The 18,154-nt window shown below is 37.2% G+C and overlaps 1 protein-coding gene across 2 annotated transcripts in view; it reads right to left on the bottom strand.

Annotated features, from left to right (window-relative positions):
• Positions 1 to 5,732: 5,732 nt before the first annotated feature.
• The window catches only part of Pex14 (peroxisomal biogenesis factor 14), a 42,592-nt gene continuing 30,170 nt past the window's right edge, over positions 5,733 to 18,154 (bottom strand). For both annotated transcript variants that reach the window (XM_081739730.1, XM_081739731.1), the window contains exon 6: positions 5,733 to 6,516. In XM_081739730.1, coding sequence (XP_081595856.1) covers positions 6,246 to 6,516 — 271 coding nt within the window. In that variant the 3' untranslated portion in view covers positions 5,733 to 6,245. The remainder of the gene's footprint in view (positions 6,517 to 18,154) is intronic.

Below are 18,154 nucleotides of genomic sequence, written 5' to 3'. Positions count from 1 at the left end.
TGCTCTTCAGTTACACCATTGTTTTCATTCCCTAACAGGTCTGAGAAGTATCCTTTCTATCTGTTCATAATTTCTTCTTCTGATGTTAGCGTTCTATCAGTCCTTTGATAAATTTCAATGGATTTCTTTCTCTTTTCTTTATGTTTTTCAAGATTTCATAAAATAGTTTTTGACTCCCTTGACTGATTTCTTCCATAAAAATGCCACCCATTTCTTATTCTTTTCTGTATTTACTCTACTTTTGGCTGCTTGTCTTTGGGTTGTATTTTTCATATTTAGCAATGGTTTTGTCTGTGAGGTGTCATTTCCAGAGTATTTTCTTTTTCTTAATTCCTCCTTTAACTTCATCAATCCACCAACTGGTTTTCTTCAACTGAAACGTTTCCTTTTGTTGTTTAGCATGCTTTCGAAATGATAGACTTAAGTATCCTAACTCTTCTCCAGATCTTCGTTGTGTCCTTTCTCGTTTAACCCTGTTATAGCATCTTTTATGTAATCTCGATGTTTGTTGCGTCGCATTTTCTTTTAGTTTATTGATGTGGTCTCATCTACACGTTCCAGTTCTACTTTCCAACATTTGCATCTTGGTTAATTTGATTCTAAGAAATAATTTCATGAGAACAGCAAATACCGACTAGTACAGCCTATTAAGAACAGATCTGTTTGCATGAACGATGCATCCATAATTTTCCTAACCTTCGATTGGCATTTTTTGCTTCATGAAAAAAGTGCATCATCTACAGCTGCCTATATAAGCCAAGAGAAACAACCTGGGAACAATCGGCAGAGAGGGATAAAAGGGTCATGGACCCCATGGGAAATTACCGCCGATTGCCCGCCTCCGAAGCGAAAGGGCCACCCGCGGCCCCGCGACTGTCCGACTCGCGGAAAATATTCTATGAAATAGCCGTGCCGGCACAACTTCCCACAGGTCGATTTTGGATAGGCTAAGACGCAGCAAACCGACATTGATTATAAAAACACAATATTCCGACGGTTGATTTATGATCGACAAAACGGCGGCTAGATAGTCTAGAAACCGACGGCGGCACAAGTTCTCTCAGTTTTTTCGGTAGAGAGTCAGATCTATGACTAGCTCTACCGACATATAGTCGGCAAAGGATCGGCGGCTACCTGCCGCCTCTGATCCAAGCCGGCAAAAAGATGTTTTTTTTTTCTGTACATAGTCGTGTATGATCCATACCGGCGGCCCGCCACCGTCAGCTGTGACCCTCCCACTTTTCGACCGCGATTTCCCCATGAGGGAGAACCACATAGAGGAAGGGAGGTTATCTTCTCAAAATATGTAATACATCACTTTATAGGCTCTACGCCAACGTCAGTGTCACCATTGTGACATGCAGGATGATAATAGTGTGTACCAGCTCTTGTATTGGTTTCTGCCTGAATATTTTGATTTGCTATGTTTTATCTCACAAGTAAACCTTACGTTTGGGTGAATCGAGTTGCTGACGGAGACACATATGAGAAAGTAGTACTAAATGTGGTCAGTATTTCAGTGAAGTTATAGGTGCGAAGCTCCAGGGGTTTAGGAGATATAGCTACCAGAACATTACATGGAAGTACAGAATAGTCTTTATACAGTTGGAGGTAAAAGCTCTATAAGACCTCTTGTAACGACAAAAGATGAATAACAAATATATGGGTACATATTAGGACTAGGGGGAAGTCATATAGTAAGGGTATACCTGACGGCGGCCATCTTGAAATCCGCCATTTTGAATTAAGGTTAAGTTTTTAAAATAGGAATAGGGTCATGTGATACATGATTTAAGACTCGGATTTAATCAGAAGAACAATGGTGACGTTAATTTTGATTTACGGGCAATTGGTAAAAAGTTATAGGGAAATTAAATATTGTTGCAGCATATGTATTAGTCCTTTACCCCACCTTGTAATTTTTTTGTTAATGATAATAATTAAATAAAAAGCAGGTGGATAAATATTAGGTCTATGGTAAGAGTTGCGTTGATGGCGGCCATGTTCAAATCCACCATTTTGAATCAGACAAAGTTTTAAATAGCGAACGAGAAATAGATGTGAACAGGATACAAGAAAAACAACGAAATGGCGTGCAAGTACAGCATCAAACAACTAACATTGTAACGCCAACATTCTATTTTTGATTAACTTCTAGCCCGAAGTCATCTATTGCATTACTCTATTCCCATTTAATTTTGTGCTGAATAATGATAAAGCAAAAATGGTTATACGTTGGATTTATGGCAAATTTGCTATTAATAAGATGTCACTGTTATGCGTTTTGTTTAAAACTATTGTCTGATTCAAAATGGCGGATTTGAACATGGCCGCCATCAACGCAACTCTTACCATAGACCTAATATTTATCCACCTGCTTTTTATTTAATTATTATCATTAACAAAAAAATTACAAGGTGGGGTAAAGGACTAATACATATGCTGCAACAATATTTAATTTCCCTATAACTTTTTACCAATTGCCCGTAAATCAAAATTAACGTCACCATTGTTCTTCTGATTAAATCCGAGTCTTAAATCATGTATCACATGACCCTATTCCTATTTTAAAAACTTAACCTTAATTCAAAATGGCGGATTTCAAGATGGCCGCCGTCAGGTATACCCTTACTATATGACTTCCCCCTAGTCCTAATATGTACCCATATATTTGTTATTCATCTTTTGTCGTTACAAGAGGTCTTATAGAGCTTTTACCTCCAACTGTATAAAGACTATTCTGTACTTCCATGTAATGTTCTGGTAGCTATATCTCCTAAACCCCTGGAGCTTCGCACCTATAACTTCACTGAAATACTGACCACATTTAGTACTACTTTCTCATATGTGTCCCCGTCAGCAACTCGATTCACCCAAACGTAAGGTTTACTTGTCAGATATTTCCTTATATACCTTCCCTTTTTACTGAAGAAAAGCACTGCTTTTTCAGGCACACACATCGCTTCTTTTTCAGCTCAGGTTAATGCCAGAAGAATGCAAGGGCTCCCATCAGGGGGAACAAGGTGGGGCGTACGCCCCCTAGAGGAACTTGTACTTCAGAATAACAAAAACCAATAGAATTTTTAAAATACAGTCAGGTCCAAAAAAATATCCCCACTGTGAATATTTACTTTAAACGTATATTTTATTTCAGATTTGCAAACAAATTTATTTATCACGGGTTTTAGGTTAAATGGGTATTGTAAATAATTCGTAATATACTTAGGAATAATTCTATTGATATTGCCTCTAATTTTATTGATTTTGTTAGAAAATAGATGTCAGGAAACAGGTTGGCCTGTTTTGTTTAACATATGCTAATATGCAGTAAGTTAAAATTACAGAAAGATTTCATTCCAAAATTTTAAAATTAATGCAACAATCGGAGATTACATTCGCGTCTTTTTAGTTTACAAAAATATCCCATAGGTGTCTCTGCTCATCACAATTTCCTGGTCTTTTCCGCTAATCACGACTTCCCGCTTGAACACTTTCCCGCTATTCTCAGTCAGCTGTTGTTGCCGAGTGATGACTTTTCAGTGAACTGTTGTTCCAGGGGCGTCATTTAGGGAGGGCAGGAGGGGGCAATTGCCCCCCCCCAAGAGTTTGAGGAATGCCTATACTTTAATAGACTGCCTACTAATAAACTAGCACAAAACGTGAAATTCTTATGTCGGTGGTGCTCTTGCCCCTCCCAAGCAAAGTCTGAAATGACGCCCCTGTGTTGTTCGGTTCTGAATTTCACAGTGCTGCAAAAGTGTATTTGTGTAATTTAATATTAATTTCACTCGAAATTATCAGTGTTTACATCATGGGAAATGCGAAAGACCTGTCTCCTCGGAAGCAAGGAAAATTTTTTGCATGGAATTCGGAAGGGATATCTAACAGAGAAATTGCTAGAAGGCTACTCATTGATCATAAAACAGTTGGCAACGTTTTGAAACGTCAGGCAGAAACCGGAATGTCAAGTTTAAGGTATAGATGTGGGCGTAAAAAGAAAACAAACGACCGACTCTGTAGGATAATCAAAAGGATTGCTAAGCAAGATAGGAAATTAAGTTCCAGGCAGATTGCTGTTAAGATAAGTGAGGAAGTAGGGGAGTCAGTTTCACATCAAACAGGTCTGACATGAACATTATGAAGAAAATTCCTGTAAGGAAGCCACTTTTGTCACGCAAACACATTACGGACAGAAAGCGATTCGTAGAAATGTTGGAAAACTGGACAGCCGAAGATTGGAAGAAAGTAATTTTCTCAGATGAGAAGAAATTTAGTGTTTTTGGGAACGACAGCGGTGTGAAATTGTGAATGGAGCCTGGAGAGAAGTTGCAGAAAGAATGCATCAAAGAAAAAAAAAGTTTAGTGATAGTGTTATGTTGTGGGGAGCGATGTGTTCAAAGGGAGTGGGAAGATTGAAAGTGTGCGTTGGTTCAATTGATGGTTTGAAATACTGTGAGATACTAAAAAAAGGAACTCTCATACACAGCCAAGGACCATTCATTTTCCAAGACGATAATGCTGCGTGTCATCGCTCAAAGATTGCTAACAAATGTGTGGTGGCCTGTAAATTCACCGGACCTAAATCCTATTGAAAATTTGTGGGCCATTATGTCGTCTAAACTAAGCAAATATTGTATTACAAATAAAAGGGAACTAACTGAAAAAAATGTTCATGTGTGGTATCATGAAATCGAGCCAGGCACTTGTGACAATCTTGTTGCGTCAATGCCGAAACGAGTACAGGCACTAAAACAAGCTAAAGGTCATCACAAAATACTGAAATCGATGTCAGATGTGTAAAAAATTTTGAAAATATGTTGTAAAATAAATTGCGAAACACATCATGCACAATGATGTTCAAATAGTCTCTCATTATAGTAGCAAAACTTGTTTTTCACCAGGGGGGCGCGGTGGCTCAGTGGTAGAGCGTTCACCTCTGGTGCTTGGGGTCCCGGGTTCGATCCCAGCCCCCGCCAAGTGAACTTTGTGGTGGACAAACACCGTGCTCGTGGGTTTTCTCGGGGTTCTCCCGTTTCCTCCCACTTTCTTCATTCCACCATTTCATTCATCTCTCATCATCACCGTCTCCTTTAGCCCAATCGGCATAACCGTGGGACGTAAAACTCAAAGATTTCATTTCATTTTTTTTGTTTTTCACCAAAACATTCAAGTGGGGATATTTTTTTGAACCGGACTGTAGTTACTGCAAAATTTGAAACTATATTTTAAATGTCGCTTTTCTTGCCCCCCTAGGAAACCACAACATAGACGCCCTTAGAAGAATGAATTCTTTGTTACTTTTCATTTATCTCTTTTGCTCTCCCAAAAACTGTTTTTTTGTTTCTTGCAGTGTGTAAGTGCAACTTAGTACGTTTCTAACAGCTCTCTTGAAGGTTCTTGAGTGTGGGAAAAACTACTTAGTTTCTTTTGCCTCTCACAAGTCAGAACCATATATTATGCTGTTGGTCCCAGTATGCGATATATGAGAAATCTAGTATAAAATTCTTAAAATAATGAATAATCAGTGGTAAAAGTTAGTAAATTTGCATTCATAGTGGCAACGTTGCACTATGTATTATCATCCGTGACGCTGCTTACGTTTTGTTATACAACAACACTAAATTTTAGTGTAAATAACTGACATCAGACGTATCGAGTAAATTTCTTCGCAAACAATGAACCAATGTGTGAAAACTAGCAATTACTGAGAGTCTGAAATCAAACGATCCAACTTTCAACACATCCTTTATTGAAACCACATCATTTGAATAAAAAAAAATCAAAATAAAAAAAACACTTATGAAAACAACAAACAATATAATGTAAACAATGGATCTTGTACATGTCCAACACAAAGTAACAAAAGACAAAAGGACTATACTGCATCAGAATTTACATAAAAAAAAATAGAGAGAATGTAAGGCAAGAACATCTAATTATGTATTCAGAAGTACAATTAAAACTGCAAAACGATGGAATTAAATTGTTCCCATTTAATGATATATAAAAAAGCGTAAAGTTCAACTGGCCTCTTAATTACTTGCATCAGATGATATTTAATAGATGCCCAGCACACAAAATGTTATCACAGTGAAAAACCGTAAGAGAAATGGTGTACCCATTTGTTCAGTAAACTGATGTTCTATAGAAAGCACTGAAAAAAATTAATAAACAAATATCCTTCAATTAAATCTCCCTGCTTAAATATTCTAAATATATACATATATCGAGTCAACAATTTACAATTATCGGCTTTCCACATGTTCTAGACTGCTCTCGCTTCCACTTCCACTCAAGTCCCCATTTTCCTGTAAAACACTTTTGGAAACACTTTCGCTTGAGATGCTGGCACTTGCTAGGCTTTCTATTTCATCAACGTTTGCTGTCATACTGGAAGAGTTTAGCTGCTCTTTGGACTGTTGCTTCGAGTTAACTTCACCATTTTCAGTCGATTCTTGAGGAAGCTGCCACGCTGGTATACACGGACTAGGATTTGGTGTGGCTGGAAATTGGCGCCTATAAAATAATAATTCATTTACACAATTGTTAACAAATAGATAGCTACAGGACTTAAAAAACATATTCTTTTAGATTTTTTGAACTACTTACATGTTCCTACATGTTATTCATTATGAATTATCATATACAGTGCGGTAATTAGGAAACGAGACTATCTCTAAGAAATAAAAGAATAACAAGTGATTTAACTTATCTCGCTTTATTCAAAATAGGAACCTTCTTTGTCCACAAACAGCTTTGCATGAGCCAGTAAGCCATAGAATGACTTTTGGAAGTGTTATACTATAGATGGTGTTCAAGGTTCTTCATTACTTTCTGGATAGTCATCAACATCGTCAAAGGAAAAATCCTTCATTGTGCTTTAAGCTCGGAATGAATGAATGACTATAGTTTAAAGAAGAGGAAATAAAGTGATCACATAGGGACAAGTCTGGCGTGTACGGAGTGTTGTTAACACATAAATGCTTTTTTACCGACCAAAATCTCATGAACAAACAATCACTGTATTGTGTGCTGGAGTAATGATGCAGTCTTCCCAGTTAGAGATCTGCACAGACCGAATTTTTCGGCCCGAGCCCAATCCAGCCCGACCCCGAAAAGTTTTGAAGATTTTCGGCCCGAGCCCGGCCCAGCCCAATAAGTTTTTTTAAGATTCTTGGCCCAAGCCCGGCCAAGCTCGATAAATTTTAAAAGTTTTTGGCCCGATAAATTTTTTAATTCTAAACTCTGGTTCACAACCTGGCGCTTGCCTCCCGAATGGTACCATCTGTATTTGCAAGTTGCTATTATAGAGACAGATCACAATGAATTTGTATATAAGAATTATAACCTCAGTTAATCATTTGATAAAAATTACCAGAAGATAAATTAAAAATTTTGATTATTTAGAACGTCAAGTAGCTTTTCCTGGCTTGCGTAAATATTGGTATGTGTACATAGGCGTAGGCACACCCTTGGATTAGGGGCAGGGGGCAAATTAGTAGTGTTACTTCTTAAAATATGTAACCAACTTGTCATTCCGTCACTTTCCTATTTTATTTTATTCCCTTACCTCACCCCAAGGAAGTTACTGTGCTGTCAGGGGCAGATCCAGAGCCGACAATCACAATTTAGTTGAAATTAGGGAGGGGGAAGTCAATACCCCAAATTGGAGATACCTTTTAAATTTTGACAATCAATTTAACTTCCTCATTCCATCAACTTCATTCATTATTATTTATTTGCATTTTTCTTTATCTGCTTTACTCGTAAGAAGTAATAATATAAAACAAAGAAAAAATAATATTGAATGAAGCAGAGACAAGGAAGATACTGTATTTTCATATCTCAACTCCAGTTCTGCAAATGCAGTATAATATTTCTCAACAATGTAGTAGTTTTAAGTTTTTTTTTCGAACATGAGACAACTCCCAACAGTATCGTATGTACTAAATTATATAAATTATAAGAACCCATTTACTTACCATGTAAGGGAAAGCCTTTAGCAACATATATGACACTTCGATATGTATTAGAAAATTCCAGGAAAATACCGCATATTTGTTTCCACTTCCAATATATCACGGGGTCAGTCAAGGGCAAACAGTGACAACAAAAGACAGACGCCTGTATGATTTGAGTCAGACATCCGTGAACCGTAACATGAGTACTGGATGCCAAAAGGTAGTATTTCTTTCAACCAAAAAATTGAAAGGTCAGTAGCATCTTAACAGGAAGCAGTGGCAGCGTCTTCTTATATTAAATAGCATTAAAAAAAAAAAGTCATCTCCCATCGGAAGCTGCTTCTAGCGGCACAATTTTGCATGTCTAATTCTCACCATCATATACCGGAATACCAGTCGCTGGATGAAAACATTAAGAAGACAACTTCACCTTTTTGGTCAAAGAATCATCAAACAAGCAGAAGTCCGACATGAAATATCTAGTTTAACGTCTCACGATTATGCACCGAAGCTAAAGGAGACGGTGATGATGAGAAATAATTGAAATGGTGGAATGAAGAAAGTGGGAGGAAACGGGAGAACTCCGAGAAAACCCACGCATACGGTATTTATCTACCACAAAGAACACTTGGCGTGAACTGGGATCGAATCAGGGACCCCGTGCACCAGAGGTGAACGGTCTACCACTGAACCACCGCGGACCCCAGCAGAAATCCGAGTGACGTCAAGTAAAAGCAGAGAAGGGAGTTCATTGTTGGGAGATAAAAGAAACGGAAAGAAAGATAGCAAAATATAAGTGAAAACCAGAAATGTAGATGGTTAAACTACAACCAAAGGATACTTTGATTACCGACGATCAATAAGGGAGTGGCTGTGGGTAGCTGAAGGTTTTTCGAGTGGTCATTTCTGTGAAATATACTTCAATTTTAGAAACCGATTGAAAAATGTGCACTACTTATAACTTTTCATATATAAAAAATTCGTTGAAAAGTAATGTTCTGGATCGGTATGCCGAACATTAGAGGGGTCATTCGCCTGTCTTGCCCCCCGTGGGCACGCCTACGTCTGTGTACTATCTTTAAGCTGATATTTTAAAATAGACGAGCTGAAAATCGAACTCTTTTTTCAGTGAGATTGGCTTACAGTTGTCGGATGATAATCTCCCAATATCTTATCTGGCAAGTTAATGCCCAAGGACTCCAGCATTGTCATTATGATTAAGATATGTAATAATTCAAATAATTTGGCAAATATTGCTTATAGAGAGGTAACGTGAAATTCCTGTTGAGACCTGCGTCTTGGATAAAGTTTAATATGGCATATTCTCAGATATTTCACTGGAATAATTAAAATTGATGTAAGGAAGCTGAACATTTTGTGAAAGCGTGTTTGTCTTATAAAGCGTTTCCCATTTGGTGGCCTCCTTGCGGCAGACCCGCACCTGCTTCTTGTGTCACCCGGGGCAAACACAAAATTCGGCGCCCCCTTTCGGCATGAAAAATATTATGTACCGAAAATATTAGGAATGTAAGCGCCCATCAAACCACGCGCCCGAGCCACATGCTCCGCTTGCACCCCCTATTTGCGGTCCTCACCTGCGGATCCCTAGGGATCCGTGAAACCAATTTACGTGTTCCGTAGTATGTTATGCAAAGACTCATTTAAGAATCGTTCATTTTTGCAGTTACAATAAGATCTTTATGAGATACTTTCGTTAAGCATGAAGATTATGCGTTAATTTAAAGTTAATAATACATTTAAAAGAACTGTGAATAGTAAGAATTATTATTATTTGAATTTTACGATTTAATAAGTTTTACTTTTCTGTTAGAATGTATACATACAATAATTGTTTATCATTTACAATATCCTAGAATCCTGATTTATATAACCTATATAACGAAACTAATATTCGGTGAAACATGAAACCAAACATTGTAATGGTATGAAGATCATCAAAGGTGGGTAAAAATTATAAATATCAGATATACTTTTTATTAAAAGTACTCAGATTTGTCATTTTTACTTGTCTCATACCAATTATAAATCAAAATACTGCTTAAAACTTAGTCTTGAGCATTTTAACGTTGATTTTGTTCTAACATATATTGGTTTTTATCAAAAACAAAATACTATACAAGAATTTGTGAATGAAAAGTTTCAACTTACCATTGATGTAATTATGCCTTGACTTCTCAAAAGAAAAGTCCAACATGTCAATTCTTTCTACACTTGCAATTTGTCAGAGAGATTAAATTATTTACACAACTGATTAAAAACTAATGAAATTAATGCACATATCCACCACACTACTTCACACTGCTATGTACTTGAGCAACTAAATCAATCACCAAAAGACAAATAAAAACACATTCATCGCAGTTTTTTCACGGAAACATTACAAGTTTATGAAGTAATTCTAAAAGCGCTGTCTGTTTCCTTTGTATTTCGTTACATCTGTTAAACACTATTGCTATGCAGGAAAAGCATACAATCGACACTTTCAGGATCCACATTTGTACATCGCTCTTCAATGCGATATCCAGCTGCATTAATATTTCGTTCACACGGACTGCTAGTTGCGCTAATGCATAACATTTTCTTTGCTGCCTTACTTAGAGCGGGGAGGTGGAGCTGAAGTTTTCCCCACAATGTAGATAACTCCTCCAAATCAACGTTAATATTGAACTCGCTGAAAGTCATATCTAAATATTTTTGAACTTCGTCTTGGGGCTCAGGTCTCCCGATGCTTACTGTATCCGCCACTGCACTAAAATCCAAAATCTTACTTCGTTTTGGTGAGGATTCATTGTCAACCAGTCCTACTTGAGAAGTACTGGCGGTTGAGTTCTTCCCGGAAAGAGACATTGTAGAGCTCTGTTGCGATATTGCTCCATTACGTTCTCTTTCCATGTCCTTTATCAAGGAACGCATATCAGAAAAGGTTTGTCCCTTTTCGTGTTGGCTTAACATTGTAGCTGCCTAAACTGTGGCCACAAAAACACTACAATTTTGTGTTCCTTTACTGTCGGCAATTTCTGAAAGAGTAGCTCTCTAACCCGTTCCCGTATGTCTGCCAAGACAGAAGAATCTTCTGTGCAAGGTTTCAAATGTTCCATTAAATTAAATTTTGCAGGAAGCACTAAAGGCAAGGTTGGTTTCTTTTCGGCTTCGAACTGAAGAAAGACATCTTTGAAAGGAACCAAAAGCTCAATTAGTTCTTTCATAAGACTTTGATCTACTCCCCTTAGCCTGTGTTTTTTATCACGCTGAAGTAGCCTATTTCATCATACATGCGTAAGCTTTGCAACATGTCAACTCTGCTGTACCACCGACTTTCGTATTCTTGATGGACAGTTCTGTTTAAGTACTTCATTTCTCCAGAGGACTTTAAGTATGACACGAGGGACTTGACTACAACAAATACTTTATCAATTTCAGGAGCACCTTCAACTAAAAACTTTTTCTGAAATGGGTAACGCAAAACTGTGTTTAGGGCATGCGCACAACAATCCAGACGACGATACGTAAGCAAAGCGTTCACAACGTTTGATCCATGATCTGTAACCCATATTATCTTAGAGGATCCGCGGTAAATCCAATTTCTGTAAACTTTATCTTGAGTTCTTTCCTAATGTCTTCTCCCGTTTTAGCTACGTCAGGAAATTCGCAAGTGAACAAAACACGATTAACTAAGTCCCACTCAGCATTGAAGGTATGAAGAGTAACACTAATATATGATACGTGTCGATAGCTGTCAGTCCACATGTCCATTGTTGCTGCACACTCTTGTCGATCAATTTTTGCCTGAAGTCCTGGCACAACGGAACTCAGCTTCTCGGCTTCGATTTTAATATTTCGTGACACAGTGGTAGGGTGTGGCAGAAGATCTGCAATAGGCAAGTTTCCATAAGACGCTCCCAATCGCAGTAAGGTTTGACAAAAATGGGTAAATCCTTCACCAGCAACAAGTTCGAACGGGTGAAGATCACTGCAACACATTTTTACAGCAGCTTGGGTAACTTCTGTTTTTACACTGGCCGGCACTTTTTGCGTTAGGTGTTGCGTAATCTTTGATTGTTGTGGTAATGGTTTACAGACTAGAGTGTGACGATTTAAATAGGAAGTCCCTGCTTTTGGTGAATACGAGAAAACCCTCTGACAAGACTTACATTGTGCGAAACGTGTCTCTTTAGATGTGTCTTTTTCAATGATTACACTGAATTTTTTCCACACGTCAATCTTCCCGGATTCTCTTCTAATTGCAACACATTGTCCACTTCGTAATTTCCGAATCACACTGTTACTGCTCATTTTCAAGGAATCTTAACACATACACTGAGCAATTTTTCCAAAAAACTTTGCACACAGAATATCAACTCCACTGAATCACAGGAGAAGGCGTCTCGTTAATTTTCTTGTCACTGAACTACCGTGCAAAGAGCATATAAAACACGTGCAATTCAGAGAGAATTTGAGCGGAAACTGAACCATGCATACATCAACAAAGGTTCGTTTTGTGACAGGCCAAAGCGTTCTGAATGCTTATTACTGTTAAGAAGTCAGGCTACTTAAGATAAAAAATAGAATAATCCATACAAATTCGTAGGGAATATAAGATCAAAACCGGTCGAAAAACAAGTGTTTCTTGGTCTAAGCGTCTAAGTAAGATTGCCAGGATAGATAAATTACCGCTGGGTGTAGAGCGATAATAGTACATTTTATCTCCCACTTAACAATAAATAAATAAATAAATAAATAAATAAATAAATTAGAGCATGTGGGAAGGAGCGTGTGAAGTCCCGAATTGGATCTCTAGTGAAGACTTACAGACCCACAGTTTAGATTTCCGTAAAAAAAAAAGGTCAATCCAATCGCTAAGATTTCGCCCCATTACGCTTTCAGCCTGTTACCATTGTTGTAAAATCCAGAACTCGAAACAGGAACCCAGTGAAACATGGCCAGGCTTTTCAGACACCTCGGTTCCTCGACTACCGAGGACAGCAATCAATCAATAAACAGTTTTCAGTATTGAGAGTAGTCACATACACAGCAACATTTTTATATTTCTACCTGGTATTATAATAATAATGCATACATACCTATGTGAGTGTTTGAACAGAATGATGCGCTTAGACTTGTTAGTGGTTTTAATTTTATTCCACTACTTGATTGCCGTTTAAATTTATTTCTTACCCTTTTGCTTTCACAACAGGAGGATTAGTCGCAGTCGGAGGTTTCTTAAATCCAGCAAGGAAATAGTCGAAGTATAACTTTTATTTGCAAAACAAATGATCAGAAATTGACCCCGCCGAAAAGATCTACATTTGCACGGTATTTAAAATCGTATTAGACTGCAACCCTGACTTCATCCACCATTTCCTGTGGGTCAGTGAACTGTAGAGAACAGAGTGCGGTTTCCTTTCATTTTTACAAACAACTTTGACAGTATTCATCCCCTAGGATCCAGTGGCTGGTTTGACCATATTTTGGTATTGAACTTGAATCATCAGAGGAAGCTTCAATGCGCATATTGTCTTTTGCTGTTTACTGAAGGGAAGGCATGCAGTCGGCGGCGGCTTCTTGAGACTTCTCCCTTTTGCACAGGAACAAGCTACAGTATATTGTCTCCTACCCACCACCATAATAGAAGTATTTCCAACTTATCAACTTTAACATGCATTTTTAAATAAACAATAATAATAATAATAATAATTTATAATCTTTGATAATAAATTTAAAAACAAGTTGTTCTTGCGTGCTTTCGCGGGCAACCATGCAATATCTATTTTATTTTAAAAAGTGTTATTTTGTACTACATTTCATGGGCTTTGGAGTAAGGATTTGTTGTTTATTTCGTTTTCCGTATCTAATAAATATTTATTTATAAAGCCAAACTGACACTATAATAACTGTACACACACAATTGGTTTTGTATTACTTCAGCTGCTTTAGATATATTTTTATACTTATCAACAAGCAACCGTACTTTTTTTAAAAAGGAATTATTTAGGTCATTGCTGAAAAGATGTGAATCAATACACTTTTATATCGTACGAATATCTATTCATAAGCAACGTATTGCCCTCAACTACACCAAGCGAATAGCGTTACTGTAAAGTAAATTGAGGTAAGGACTTCTACGTTAAATCATGACGCAACATCCTATATATATTTCAGGTATAGCATTAATCCGTAAATATATCTTTAATAAAATTAAGAAAAGAACTAACGCTAATGCCATTGGTGAAATGTGACCACGGTTCGATAATTTTCTAATTGTTCTGTGTACTAATTTGGGGACGCAGAAAAATTGGGACATTTAAAACGTTGCTCGTGCCAAATGACGAAAAGTGTCCACGTTTGTATAAATTTGTAATTGCGAGTTTTATACTAATTGCAGGATGCTGAATCGAATGGATAAACATATCCGTCCAAACTTTGAGGTCATTTTTCTCGTTACCTCATGGCCCTTTTTCTTCTTTTCCTTGGCATTGATAGCTGAACTAACCACCAATCTTGATAAGCTCATGTTTCATCTCTTGGTTTGTTGCAAGCTACAGCAGCCTTCTTCTGCATTTGTTTGAGCGGAATCTAAGTCTAGGTGAGGCGTGTATTACTTTGCTTCAACTTCCTTTAAATTTGAGTACATTGGAAATAACAATTCTACTCTTGCTTCGAACTTCGTCTATCCCTCTATTCCTCTCTTCCTAGAACTTTGCCTGTCATCGAGAGAACAAAAACTCCATTTCCTGTAACAAAATCTAACTTAATTGATTTTTAGCATAAAGTGTAGATGGCATTATTGTTTAGCGATTGGCAAAACTTTCCCACTCCTTCTTGTCATATTTTGGGTTCAGTGAAGGTCAAGGTCAGAGCTCAATTTACCGCGCAATGCCTGCAATCCTCTATAGTGAAAGTGGAGCCGCTAAGCAACACAAACTGTAAATAGCTATTGCATTCTTTGTGACATTTTTCACGGGCACACTTCAACGTTTGGCTTTATTCCAATTATCGTTTAACGAAAGTCAATACTTATTAAAGAATTGCAATTAATCGGCCCCAGCCCGGCCCAAAGAAATAAGAGTCGGCCCGCCCGAGCCCTGCCCATGCAGGTCTCTATTCTTAGTTTCTTCATTAAGGAAGGGGGCACGAAACATGCACACTTTTTTTTTTTCAATCCTCTGTTGTTATTTGGCACACTTTCTTATTTACCACCGTGAGGTCCGATATTACTCTGAGACTTGTATTTCTGTAACTTAAAAATGCTATCCGGAACTTCGTCAATAACCTCAGTTGTTCTGACAGCTCTCTCTGGACCTGGGTGCTCGTCATCTTCCACAGACTACTTCAGCACAACCTCTTATGCCATTCGAAACCACGGTAGCGAGAAAGGTAATGGGCCTCATAAACCTTTTACAACATTTCAAATGTTTTCGTTGGAGTTTTCCCAAGTGCACATAGAACTTAGTATTCACTCCTTGTTCCACTGTTCAAACGGTGATAGGATATCATAATACTAGCTTATAATAAGTTGAGTTACGCGCGACACTGGCGACCAGCCAAGTAAGAACTTTCTGCTCATGTTCTCAAGGTCACACGCAAAATTCACTACTATGAAAAACTTCCCTGCTAAAATTAACTTCGCAGTAAAAAAAGATCAGTCCACTTCTCTAATTGTCGAAGTGTATTATACCTTCAATAAAAAAAAAAATCGTTCGTCTTTATCAGGCCGCGACGATTGGATATTTTACATGTTCCTACTATTTATGGGATCACGCACGTGGAATTTTTGTAATGGTAGTACATCCATCCATCCATTCCACACGATAACTATTGAGCAAAAGCAAAAATCTGAAACTCATATTTTCTAATACATAGTTAAGAGTGATTATCTCGGCTGAGTTTGTTAATGGAGTCAATCCGTTAACATCTTCACGGGTAACGGTGACTTTAACGGCAGTTATCTCTATCCCATTTCTTCCTATTGAAACAAAGGTATTAAAAGTTATATATCATGTAGTTAGATAGCAGCAAATATCCTCCAGGGCTGACATTTACTGGACGAAATTGAAACTTCTAGTGCGTGATCCTTTTTGTTGTCTACTGGAGTTTATTTAATGTTGTTTATTTCCTAATCTATAAGTGTCTCTCTTTCTTATACAAACAAACTTGAGGGAAACGAAACTCGTATTTTGCAAAGGAAACTAAAAAGTAATCAAGCTCATAGGTCCGTTGTAACAAGACAAGCTAGCTTATTTATCAGAAATATAGTAAAAACAATTATACATCTACAAAACCCGTTGATTAAATATAATGCTTTTATCTGAATACGAATGATACTTACAGTAAATACGTGTTCCACGAGTTTTGTTTGAATTGACTGGATTTCTCAAGTGTATCAAATAGATATAATATATACAAAAGGATTAGGACGGAAACAATGTGCGAGTAAGAAATTGTCAAATACGTAATCGTCACTTTTCGATAAGAAGGAACGAGTTTTCCTTGAAACAAAGCAGATGATAGTACTTAATAGATCTCATATAGTGATATACTGGACATTCTTGATTGTTAATAGTATGGTATGCACTAATTTATCAGTTTTAATTATCGAAATTTTAATTTCTATACATTCAGGATAAATATCATTATTCTGATCTACCAGTACTAAGAAGAAAAATAAAGTTGTGTGACCATCAACAGTTCAGGCTTTCCTTCATAGAAAAATATGTATCTGAAGAAAGACTTCAAGACCAACAGGGCTTGAAATATCGGAATAAAAGGAACGAAATAATAATCCACTATGAGGTAATAAGTTTTATTGTAATATATTATTAGTGCGTAGAACAAAACTGGTAGCTTATTACTAGGGTCTAAATGTTTAGGCATTAAAAACAAAGAAAATACGTACTAACATCTACAGTAACTCGAAATAATAAACATAAACATCCAATGACATACAGAAACTGGAATTAAATTACGAATATTGTTCAAATAATTCAGGAACACTTAATCATTGTTTCTAGACATCTTTTAAGGGAAGAATGTACGCGATGAGGGGTCAAAATGACGATTTTCCAGAATATGTATTTTCCTGAAGTACATAACTTCCTCGTTACACCCAGCAAACTTTATGAATGAATGAAAAAACCACGGCACGGAAACTTTATTTATATGCGTGAAGATATGAGATTTTTTAAAAGAAATAATTAAATTTAATTTCCTCTTTGGACGTAGTTGAAGTTTTTAATTCGTTCTTTTCCTACAGAATAGCCTCCACGAAACTGGCATTTCTCTTCCTTCACGCAGGGATTATTGATACAATGAACTGGTACATCTTCATTTTTGCCTCGGTCAGCGCATGTGCATGACTACTTCATATGTGTCGACAATAAGCATTGCTGTTCTTTATTCTACGATATTCTTTTCTGTGTTCAAGTCTACTTTCGGTATAGTGACTGTTTTATTTCTTTCCGCTAGAAGTGAAAGAGTGTTCAAAAAACATACGTTCTGTGGAAACAGATATACACTGCCTTTGGTAGATAAAACCAAGTCTCGTGAGGAGCTTTGAAGATGCAGTATGATTTTGAGCGTACACGTGCTTTAAGAAAGAAAGTTACGGCGCCTGCGGAAAATGGTTCTGGTATTTCTAATTGTCCTGTCGATGTACGTAGTTTTCGGATGACTAACTTTGAAATGTTGTCTGCGACAATTTGAGGTACATGCTCGTGTGTTTGTTGTGGCGTATCTTGTTAACTGGCTTTAGTGGAGTTCAAGGACAAACGTGCTAATATATTCCTCCTAGGAATACAATGTTAAGCTCGTGGAGTCAAGACTGATTTATACACTTCAGAAAGACAGCAGGTTTCTAGTCTTTTAGGTAGTCAGGTTTCTAGTCTAATATTAGATTGATATATGGATTGCACTGCTTGGGTAAAGAAGGGAAAGGTGCTCTCATATTTTGTGCTATGATGAATATGCCTCCACTAGCAAAAAGATTCGACAAAATAAACAAATCTCTTCTTTCACTTGTTGAGCATGTAGTGAAAGAAAACACTAAAAGAGCTTGTTATGAAGCTGTAAAAGCATATGAACTTAATGACGATGTGGAATGTGGGAGTGATATTTGTGTACTTGTAGATAGTACGTGGACGTAAAAACACCACACTTCCTCATATAGTGTAATCTCT

The sequence above is a fragment of the Thermobia domestica genome, chromosome 15, assembly GCF_964235325.1.
Source record: "Thermobia domestica chromosome 15, izTheDome1.hap1.1, whole genome shotgun sequence".
Lineage (NCBI taxonomy): Eukaryota > Metazoa > Arthropoda > Insecta > Zygentoma > Lepismatidae > Thermobia > Thermobia domestica.
The sequence above is the reverse complement of the archived record's forward strand: the minus strand, read 5'-3'. Positions and strand labels throughout refer to the sequence as shown.